The following is a 12,005-nucleotide window of genomic DNA, read 5'->3' as shown; positions in this document are numbered from 1 at the left end:
CTCGTTCGGATGTTTACCCGTTAGAAGTATAATAAAATCGGCTGCGTAGAAGACCGCTTCAAATTCCTCCTCAGTCAAGATCCGCAATAGGTCATTTATGGTGGTCACCCATGGGAATGGCGATAAAATAGCCCCCCTGTGTCGAGCCTTGTGCCACTTTCTGCCTTATATTTATGTCATGGGACACACAATTTATCCACCAGTGCCTTAGCATATGGTTTACCCAGTCTCAAAGGACCGGGTCCACCTGGTACTGGTCTGATGATTGGATCAGTGCATACGTTTTGGCACCGAAGGATTCTTCTATTTTATGCACAACCTCGTGCAGGGCAGTCTTTGTGTGTTCCTTATAGACTCAGGAACGGCTGAACCGATTTTCTTGAAATTTTCACAGATGGTGCATAATGACCCCGTGGTGAAGTACTACATTTTTGATATCTGAAAGGGGGGGGGGAGGACCCTCTCCCTTACCCTAATTTTCAGAAACGCCAGATCTCGGAGATGGGTTGTGCGATTTAAGCGAAATTTTGTGTGCTCTCATATAGTACCCTAAAAATAAAAATTTGGTATCCAAATTTCGGGTGGGGTACCTAGGGGGGCCGCCCCACCCTAAAACCTACCAAACATATATTTAGACCAATCACGACAATATGGGGCTCAAATGAAAGGTATTTAGGATAAGAAAACGTATCTGATATCCAATTGTCGGACCAATTGCTAGGGGGATCACCCCCACCCCCAAAACACCCCTAAATCGGATATATTTACAATATGGGACTCAAATGAAAGGTATTTGGGAGTAGAATACGAATCTGATATCCAAATGTGGGACCACGTTTCTGGGGCTCCACCCTTTTCCCAAAAAACCCCCCAAACAGGACTTATTTACTGACCATGGGAATATGGGGCTTAAATAAGAGGTATTTGAATGTAGAATACGAATCTGATATCCAAATATGAGATTAAGTGTTTGTGGGGCCGCCTCTCATCAAAAACTTCCCCCAAAGGGGACAAATTTAGGTCCATTGCAATATGGGGCTCAAATGAAATGTCTTTGGGAGTAAAGCACGAATTTGATATCAATATTCGGGAAAAGTGTCTATGGGGCCACCCCACCCCCACAACACCACCCAAATAGTAAGTATTTTTTGACTATTGCAATATGAGGCTTAAATAAGAGGGCTTTTAAAGTGGAACACGAATCCGATATATATTTTGAAGGCCAACTCACTGAGTGGCCGCCCATCCCCCAAAACACTCCCCAAGCCGGCCATGTTTGCCGACTATGGAAATATCGGGCTCAAATCACAATTATGTGGGAGTAGACCACGTATTTGATTTCAACATTAGGGCCCAATTCTCTAGCGGACGTCCCACTACCGTAACAACCCCCAAATAGCACGTATTTGCTCACCAAGACAATTTGGGTCTTAAAGAGAGGGGAACTAAATATTTATAGTTTTTAGGGCCAATACGTTTTATGTCCGGTTTGGACATATTTGCTGACTTTTGCAATAAGGTGTTTAAATGAGATTAGAAAACGAATTTGATATCCAATGGCAATGGCAATATGGAATTCAAATAAATGATATATAGTTATTTGAGAATAGAGCACATTGTTGATATATTTTCCGGGCTTAGTGTTTGGGGGACCACCCCAATCCCCAAAACAACCCTAAATCGGGCATATTTAACGACCATATCAACGTGGAGCTAAAATAAAAGGTATTGGGGGGTAGAGCAAGAATTGATGCCCATTTTTGGAACCAATTTTCTGGGGGTCTACCTCTTTCCCACAAACAGTAATTTTTTATAGACCATCACAATATGGGGCTCAAATAAAGGTTTTTGGGAGTAGAATACTAGTTTGATATCCAAATGTAGAACCATGTATTTTAGGCATTACCCCTTCCCCAAAACACCCCAACACGGGGTAAACATTTTTCGACCATGCTAATATGTGCCTTAAATGAAAGGTATTTGAGATTTCAAAACAAATTTGATAACATATTTTGGGGTCATGTGTTTGGGGTCATGTAATGAGGTCTTAGACGAATATTTCGAGGAGTTACAAACAGAATAACGAAATTTGTATATCCCCATCCTATGGTGGAGGCTATAAAAATTAAAATGTTGCACTATACGGAAGGCAAAGGGCTATTTACAGTTGTTTGTGACATGATAAACCGTTTATACAGCTGTTGCTAGGTCTATAAAGCTGTATGGTGGACGGCTCTTTAAAAATCCACATAACCATTCTGATCCGAACGATGGATTACAGCCGCGCTAATGACGACACTACGAATATACCACAGTGGTGCAGAGGATAGCATTCCCGTCTCTGATGTTGCAGGCCGGGCGAGAAAGCCACCAATGTCAGTGACATTTGTCAGATATTAAGCCGTGAAAAACTTTTCTACTAAGTGGTGTGGTTCTCCTCCACGCCATTTGAACTCGGTAATAATTGAGTTTTTATCGAGCTTTACTTTGCATCGGACGTCATTTATTATTAGAGAGAAGTATCGCTGCAATTCCTTAATTAATTCCCACCACCGAAGGATGAGGTATATTCATTTTGTCATTCCGTTTTGCAACACATAGAAATATCCATTTCCGACCCTATAAAGTATATATATTCTTGATCAGCGGACAAATCTAAGACGATCCATGTCCGTCCGTCTGTCGGTTTAAATCACGCTACAGACTTTAAAAATAGAGAGGTTGGGTTAGGTTAGGTTTAAGTGGCAGTCTGCCATCAGAATCACTTAGACGTTTTCGTCCATTGTGATACCACAGGAACAGAAGAAGGAAGACGCCTTCTAGTTCCTACCGTTGAACCATCCAGATCGCTTTAAAAAGCCCAACAACTTGCTAACGTTCACATCCGCTAAATCAGAAAGGTTCTCAAAGATGAGAACCTAAAGTGGAACTCCTTCTAACTGCTAGTGCGGGACACTCAAACAGAAGGTGTTCTATAGTCTCTTCTTCCTCGATGTCCCTACAGCTTTTGCAAAAGTCGTTGCTGGCAACCTTCAGTCTGTCAGCATGTTTTTCGATTAGACAGTGACCTGTCATAACGGACACAATGATTGAGAAGTCTGTTCTTGCCAATGACAGCAAAGCAGTACTCCACTTCAAGTCTAGATAAGGCCACATAGTTTTGGAATGTTCACAGCCCCCTCTTTGTGACCATGTATAGCTGAAACGAAAGATATTGAGCTGAAACTTTGCACAGATTCTTTTTTTGTCCCTAAGCAGGTTAAGTTCGAAGATGGGCTATATCGGACTATATCTTGATATAGACCCCATATAGACCGATCCTCCGATTTAGGGTCTTAGGCCCATAAAAGCCACATTTATTATCCGATTTTGCTGAAATTTGGGACAGTGAGTTGTGCTAGGCCCATCGACGTTCTTTGTTAATTTGGCTCAGATCGGTCCAGATTTGGATATAGCTGTCATACAGACCGATCCTCCGATTTGGGGTTTTAGGACAATAAAAGGCGCATTTATTATCCGATTTTGCTGAAATTTGGGACAGTGAGTTGTGTTAGCCCCTTCCTCATCCTCCGTTAATTTGGCCCGGATCGGTCCAGATTTGTTTATAGCTGCCATATAGACAAATCCTCCGATTTAGGCTCTTAGGCCAATAAAAGGCGCATTTATTGTCCGATTTTGCTGAAATTTGGGACAGTGCTTTGTGCTAGGCCCTTCGATGATCTTTGTGAATTTGGCTTAGATCGGTCGAGATTTGGATATAGCTGTCACATAGACCGATCCGCCGATTTAGGGTCTTAGACTCACAAAAGGCACAATTATTATCCGATTTTGTTAAAATTTGGGACAGTGAGTTATGTTAGGCCCTTCGACATCCTTCTTCAATTTGCCTCATGTCGGTCCATATTTGGATATAGCTGCCATATAGACCGATCTCTCTATTTAAGGTCTTAGGCCCATAAAAGGCGCATTTATTGTCCGATGTCGCCAAAATTTGGTACAGTGGGTTGTGTTAGGCCCTTCGACATTCTTTTTCAATTTGGCTCAGATCGGTCAAGATTTAGATATAGCTGACATATATAGACCGATCTCTCGATTTAAGGTCTTGCTTCCATAAATGGCGCATTTATTTTCCGATGTCGCCGAGATTTGGGACAGTGAGTTGTGTTGGGACCCTAGATATTCTTCACCAATTTGGCCCTGATTGGATCAGATTTGGATATAACTGCCATATAGACCGATCTCTCAGTTTGAGGTTTTGGGCCCATAAAAAGCGCATTTATTGTCCGATGTCGCCGAAATTTGTGACAGTGAGTTGTGTTGGGCCTTCATCATTCTTCTTCAATTCGGCTTAGATCGGTTCAGATTTGGATATTTGGCTGCTATGGGGCATAAGGTATGAATTTATCAACGGATTTTGACGGAAGGTGGTTGCCATATATACCTGAGGTGGTGGGTTGGCCGAACTTAACGCCTTTTTACTTATTCATTTATTTTCTCCTGCTAAAACATTAGGTAACATAAGGCAAGCCGAATTTACTTTATGCTACTTTCAAGATAAAAAAAAATTGTTAAAAACTATGCTTTCATACTCGTAGCAGGGAAATGATACGTTTTTTGTACTGCCTTAGGAATTCCCACACAATTTCTTTTATTTTATTGCTCCCCGTTGCAATATCTGACTGGAAGCATTTTATAAAATTAAAAAATTATTACAATTACTTAAATAACAAATGATATTTTTTCCAGTTTCTTAGGTCCAGTTTTTTGCCCACTTTCTGAATTCCTTTCATTATTTAATAACGCTAAGACAAGGGAAAAAGACACAAAAAAACCCAACGCCACGAAATCCAGGAATTATTTGTAAAATAAAACCCATTAAACCCTTGGAGGAATATTTTCAGCGCTTACTTTATGCGGATGAAGACGAATCGCGAACAAAGTCGCCTCAAATTGTTGCTACTAAGGGCCAAGACTGCCGGCCAACGGGAAAAAACAGTGAATACCAAATATTAGTTTCCTGAAGAAGGAAAACAAAAAACATAAATGGTCACCGGACTGCTACTGTTCAACAGAAGTCATTTTGCAGCAAGTCCTTCCTTAGGGAAGCCTTAAATAAATTGTTTCTTACTTCATATTTTTTTTCTCAGCCATTCACCATTCGTGTTGTTTAAATTAATGGCAAAGTGTGGGAAGACCTGCAAAAATCTTAGCATCGTAAAAGTAGATGACGGTGACTATAAGGAATGTGGAAACAAAATAAAAACTAAAAAACAGAAGAGAAAATTGCAACTTCATAGGAGGCAGACAAATTCGTACTCACATATTTTCAACAATGTATCCCCAGTGACCAAGGATATAATAAAAAACCGACAGACTTAGTTGGATTTAAATCAGTTTAGTGACCAATTGTTAACTAATTTTGTTCATTAAGTTTTGTTAGTTTTTCTTAAATGTTAACTTGTTACAGTGGTCGTGTTTGTGAAGCCTTTGGATATATTTTAAACGCCTAAAGGAGTAGCAAGAATTTAGAATTTCGATGTATCTTTTAAGTATTAAGAGCATACAACATGACGATTACTGGTTAAGGTGTATGTCCACTGTGGCATGTGGTGGATCAATATGCTCACCTTATTTTTGAAAAATGCAAATTTTGCCCATGAACATTCCATTAAGGAACAGGGGCAAACTTTTCACATATCAAAGAGTGCAGTCCGATTCAAGCTTAAGCTCAATGATAAGGGGCCTTCTTTTTATAGCCTAGTCCGAACGGCATGCCGCAATGCAACACCTCTTTGGAGAGAAGTTTTACATGGCATAGCACCAAACAAATGTTGCCAGCATTAGGAGGGGAAAACCACCGCTGAAATTTTTTTTTTGGTCTCGCCTGGATTCGAACCCTAAGCGGACATGCTAACCCCTGTGCTATGGTGGTCTCCGTCACCTCATTTTAAACTAACCTATTATGAAAGAATTACAAATCTGATATAGCCGCCATGTTTAAAATTCGATTAAATAGAAAAGGTTTCCCAAAAACATCTATAGGTCATGTGATGTATTATAGCCGAAAAGAAGCAGGTTTAAACTCTTCGCTTTCAATTTTTTCTTCTAGTTGAAGGGATCGTGAGGTTAACCACAATCCCTATAAAAACCAGGCCTGCAGAGTAGTAGCAGAATATACTACCAACAGTCAGCAGGCAGTGTTTGCTATTTTCAACAGACTTTTTGCATCGAAATACTCCGGCATCAGTCCTTCCCTTACCTTCAGGTTTACCAGACTTTCCAGTGTTTTAATTAACAAGTAAAAGCGTGCTAAGTTCGGCCGGGCCGAAACTTATATACCCTCCACCATGGATCGCATTTTTCGAGTTCTTTTCCCGGCATCTCTTCTTAGGCAAAAAAGGATATAAGAAAAGATTTGCTCTGCTATTAGAGCGATATCAAGATATGGTCCGGTTTGGACCACAATTAAATTATATGTTGGAGACCTGTGTAAAATGTCAGCCAGTTCGAATAAGGATTGCGCCCTTTGGGTGCTCAAGAAGTAAAATAGAGAGATCGATTTATATGGGAGCTGTATCAGGTTATAGACCGATTCACACCATAATAAACACGTATGTTGATGGTCATGACATGGATCCGTTGTACAAAATTTCAGGAAAATCGGAACATAATTGCGACCTCTAGAGGCTCAAGAAGTCAAGATCCAAGATCGGTTTATATGGCAGCTATATCAGGTTATGAACCAATTTGAACCATACTTGGCACAGTTCTTGGATGTCACAACAAAACACGTCGTGCAAAATTTCATTCCAATCGGATAAGAATTGCGCCCTCTAGAGGCTAAAGAAGTCAAGACCCAAGATCGGTTTATATGGCAGCTATATCAAAACATGGACCGATTTAAACCGTACCTTGCACAGTTGTTGGATATCATAACAAAATACTTTCATTCAAATCGCAAAAATTCATTCAAATCGGATAAGAATTACGTCCTCTAGAGGCTCAAGAAGTCAAGACCCAAGATCGGTTTGTATGACAGCTATATCAGGTTATGGACCGATTTGAACCATACTTGGCACAGTGGTTGGATGTCATAACAAAACACGTCGTGCAAAATTTCATTCCAATCGGATAAGAATAGCGCACTCTAGAGGCTCAAGAAGTCAAGACCCAAGATCGGCTTATATGGCAGCTATATCAAAACATGAACCGATTTGAACCATACTAGGTACAGTTGTTGGATATCATAACAAAACACGTCGTGCAAAATTTCATTCTGATCGGATAAGAATTGCGCCCTCTAGAGGCTAAAGAAGTCAAGACCCAAGATCGGTTTATATGGCAGCTATATCAAAACATGGGCTGATATGGCCCATTTACAATACCAACCGACCTACACTAACAAGAAGTATTTGTGCACAATTTCAATCGGCTAGCTTTACTCCTTCGGAAGTTAGCAGACGGACGGTCGGACGGACATGGCTAGATCGACATAAAATTTCACGACGTTGAAGAATATATATACTTTATGGGGTCTCATATTTCGAGTAGTTACAAACAGAATGACGAAATTAGTATACCCCCCATCTTATGGTGGAGGGTATAAAAACGATGCCACACTGCTTGGTCTATAATTCCTCGCAATAGGTTAGGTTATGTTAAGTCGAAAAGATGGTGCAGATATTAATTCGCCCCATGCCACTATGGACATTCTAAGCAAGTAATCGGCTTGTTGTGCGCCCAATCTAAAAAAAGTAACCTCGCAAAACAAAATCTATGTTAGGAATTCCGTGCTACTTATAAAATTCTTAATTGTTTTCCATACCACTCCGCTAAGTTGATTCATGTCTGGTATCGTGTCCCCAACGGGCAATGACATAGGAAATTCCTCAACGTCTCATCATCACCCCAAATCCCCTGCACATGCTATCACTTGCCGCACCGATTTTGCATAAATGAGCCCGTAGTCTTATCTGTCCCGTTATGACACCAAAAGCTATACTGACCTCCTTCTTACTTCCTTTCATTAATCGTCCTCTCACGATCCGGATCACCCGTCACATTTTCGCCGTCCTACCGACGCACATGCGCGTTTGTCGCCCACGCCCTTATCTCGGATTGCGTCGACCCGAAAGGCTTCGGGTTAGTCAAGTTTATCGAAGGCAGTTCGCTGGCCTTCACTGTCAAATCGTCTGCCCTTTCATTCCCCCTTACTCCGTTATGGCCCGGCAGCCAAACGATGCGGATTGTGCCATCCTCAGAGATGGCATCATACGCATACTGTGGTTTATTTTTCCCGCCTTGGGGATAAAAACCACCCTGGTCAACCTCAATGCCCTCGGTATGTAGGACACTCCGTTCCAGCAGTGGCAGAGTGAATCCAAGGCACTCTTACAGCAGGGCCGAAATGATCCCATCTGGTTCAGCCGATTTTAACGGCTTGAAAGTGCAAACCGGCTATGCTTTCTTCTCCTCGCCAAGGATGTCACCGACAAAATCATTCATGGATTTAACCCTTGTGGATATTACGATGTCCCGATTCTCATCCTCTTCATGGCTGTCTCCAAAATGTGTCCCCATCAGTAGTTCCACCGTCTCCTAGCTTTTCTCGGTGTGAGTTCCGTCTTCCCTCCTCAGATAGCTTGGCGAACTAGGAGAGCACTTTGCACAATCAAGTCTTCTTTTTGCGCCTGCCCAGGACCTCACAATATACGTAACAGCCCTCTGCCGGGTTCTCTCTCTTCGCCTTGATAAAGAGCCTGTTGCTCCCATTTCAGAGCACCTTTAGTTGCTGTGTCCACCATGATCAGCTCGTCTTACGTGCCCTGCGAAAGGCTTTGTTTGGGCTCTCCGTAACAAGACTCATTGCGTATTCCCGTTTCCTTGCTTTCGATATTGCTCTTTGTTTGTTCCGTGTCGACTCAAAAACGGCTGAACCGATTACCTTGAAATTTTCACAGATTGTGTAGGTTGGTCTGGAAGGAAACATAGGCTATATAATTTTTGATATTGGAAGGGGGGAGGACCCTCCCCCTTACCAAAAAGTACTACCCAAAAATAAAAGTGAATCCATCTGGACAATATAGGACTCAAATGAAAGCTATTTAGGAGCAGAGTAAAAATTTCAAATTAAAAATTGGGTCGAAGTAATTGGGGGGCCGCTCCAATCCCAAAACCCACTAAAATAGGTTTTTGGACAATCATGACAATATGGGACTCAAATGAAAGGTATTTGGGAGTAGTTTGCGAATATGGACAGGAATGAGATATAGGCTTTGTAATTTGTTGGAAATAGGAAAATAGAATACGAATATGGTATTAAAAATTGGGCTTAAGTACCCATCGCGCCGCCCCAACAGCAAAATTCCCCCAAACAGACATATTGGACGTTCATGTCAATATGGGCCTCAAATGAAAGGTATTCGGAAGTAGATTACGAATCTGCCATACAAAATGAGATCGAAGTATAGTGGGTCACCCTACCCCTCAAAAACGCATTAAATGGTCATAAGACCCATTTTTGTTTTGTTCCGTGGAATCAAAAACGACTGAACCGATTTTCTTAACATTTTTACAGATTGCGTAACACAGGCTATATAATTTTTAGATATCGGATGGGGGCGGTCCCTCCCCCTTATCTCTAATGAAAAATATTCGACAGCAGATTACAAATATGGGCATATTAGCCGACCATGTCTATATGCGACTCAAATGAAAGGTATTTGGGAGAAGATTTAGAATATGACATTAAAATTTGTGTTCAAGTCTAGATGGCGCTTTTCCTTAAAAAACTAAGTCAAATAGGTTGATTGACCCATTATGACAATATGGGAATCAAATGAAAGGCATATAAGAGTAGAAAACGGATTTGATATCCAATTTTGGAGCTAAGTATGAACTTCATTCCCGATTATGGCAATATGGAGCTCAAATCAACGGTATTTGGGAGTAAATAACAAATTTGATATCTATTTTCCGGGCAAAGTGCCGGTGGCCGCCAAAATCCACAAAATGGGTAAATAGACCAATCACGACAATATAGAGCTCAAACGAAAGGTGCCTGAGAGAAAACAACGAATTTGATATCCAATTGAAGAGCCATGTGTTTGGGGAAAAAGGTACTTGGGAGTGGAGTAACAATTTACCCAGGAACCGAGAAGGGGCACACTTCTCACACATTAATAAAAGCTTTCCAATTCAAGTTTAGACTCAATGATAAGGGACTTTTTTATAGCCGTTCCCGAATGGCGTGCCGCAGTGCAAGGATTTTTTACATGACCATGCATGGCAAATGTCGCCAGCATTAAGAAGGGAACACTACCGCTTTAAATTTTGTCCGATGTTACGTACGTTCAGTGCTATAGGCGGCCATCGGCTACAGTAGCACGAATTCGATTCAGCGCGAATTGTCTCAACCCTAAAATGATATTGGAGAGTTAAAGAAGGCGCAGCGGAGCGGACCCGGTTCGTTTAGTTTGACATAATTAAGAAGTGATTTATTGCAGTTTTAGTTCTTGTTACATACTCTTGTAGGTCTCCAAATTAAGGCATCGAGCAATGTTGTAACAAATGAATTCTCTCTACGTGCTAATTTTTCCTCTCGTGTCAATGGAATAATGGTCTGCGAACAAATCATTTTCACAAAATCATGGCCTAGCCTCATATCATCTCTAACAGCATTATTGGGCTTAACGCAGCTTTGGTCCGTTTTTAAATGTTCGCAGTCTTGTTTGGGGCAGCAATTAGCTTGAATGTGATATTTTGGTTGAGATGGCAAACTAGTTTTGGATTTATTCATTTTCCAACAGCGTTTTACATTATGGCCTTGAATTTTTGGCAGTTTTAAAATTTGTATTTCGACATTGTGAATGCAGAACTCCACTTCTTTTTGTGGTACCGCCAGTGTTACCACTATGCAATACAGAAGTATTTGCAAATGATTCGTGCGCAGTATATATAGAGCTCCATAACCTTTGGGAAACAAGGGGAAATTTCTACTCTGGCCATCAAACATAAAGTATCCACCCTGTGGGCCAGATTCGAAACCAAAAGTCACAAAACGCTGGCAGCATTCAATTATGCCATAACGATGGCATTTTAGAAAATTGATTAAAGCATAAGCCAAATTAAATCCGCCTTGCAAAGGCACTCCATACAAGGCTCCTTTCTGTGAGGTTTCATTAGTTACTGAAAGTTGTATTTCCTCCGGGCCGCATTCGTCAGCCAAATCGTTAAGCTTAAGGCATATTAGTTTGTCTTGCCATTCTCTCCAATTTTCCTTACAGTAATTTCTACCACATTGATCTATGGCATTCAAAAGATTTGGGTTCCAACTATTTAAGGGGTATACACAAGCTGCACACAGCGCCATTACATTTGTGGCCAAATTTGGCTTTTGCGAAGATTTGATTTTTATTTTCCCTAAAGAACTCCACAGAGACCATAATCGTTGTTTTATTTCGATGTCATAGCTTTTGGTCATGGACATTGGTAATTTGCGTCTGTAACCTGAAGTATTTATCTCATTCAAACGACTCCAAATGGGAATTTTTTCTTTAAGATCCAAAACCCATTCAACATCTTCAGAATGTACAGCATTTCTCTCATCAAGGTGGCTTTCTTGGCATGGCAAAGGAACCATGGACTTTTTCTGAAGTTTTATCATAATTTTGTTACAGAAATCCGCAGTACAAATGGCCATGATTTGAAAGGAAAATTTTCGAATATTTTACTTAAATTTTGTAGGTTTGAAATATTTCAATGTATAAATTTGACACAAAGATTGCATGACACATTTAGTAAGTTAAAGCCACATAATTGTTAAATGTGTTGCCCTACATTGCATTATCTACCAAACATTTGATATGCACAATTAAATCTACTCAAACTGTAGAATGTGCATTTTCCATGCCTCCTCCAGCTCCCATTAATGGGCAAGATCGTTCTGCCCTATATATCGCCGCGAAAACTATATGACCACAGGTTAATTAAACTCCAACCAATAA

The 12,005-nt window shown here is 40.7% G+C and overlaps 1 protein-coding gene across 3 annotated transcripts in view; it reads right to left on the bottom strand.

The window, feature by feature from the left end:
* Positions 1-11,761, bottom strand: part of LOC106092581 (uncharacterized) — a 52,640-nt gene extending 40,879 nt beyond the window's left edge. For all 3 annotated transcript variants that reach the window (XM_059365896.1, XM_059365895.1, XM_059365897.1), the window contains exon 1: positions 10,526-11,761. In XM_059365896.1, the coding sequence (XP_059221879.1) occupies positions 10,526-11,701 (1,176 nt within the window). In that variant the 5' untranslated portion in view covers positions 11,702-11,761. The remainder of the gene's footprint in view (positions 1-10,525) is intronic.
* Between the last annotated feature and the right edge of the window lie 244 nt (positions 11,762-12,005).

Source organism: Stomoxys calcitrans, chromosome 3, assembly GCF_963082655.1.
Source record: "Stomoxys calcitrans chromosome 3, idStoCalc2.1, whole genome shotgun sequence".
Taxonomy (NCBI): Eukaryota; Metazoa; Arthropoda; class Insecta; order Diptera; family Muscidae; genus Stomoxys; species Stomoxys calcitrans.
The sequence above is the reverse complement of the archived record's forward strand: the minus strand, read 5'-3'. Positions and strand labels throughout refer to the sequence as shown.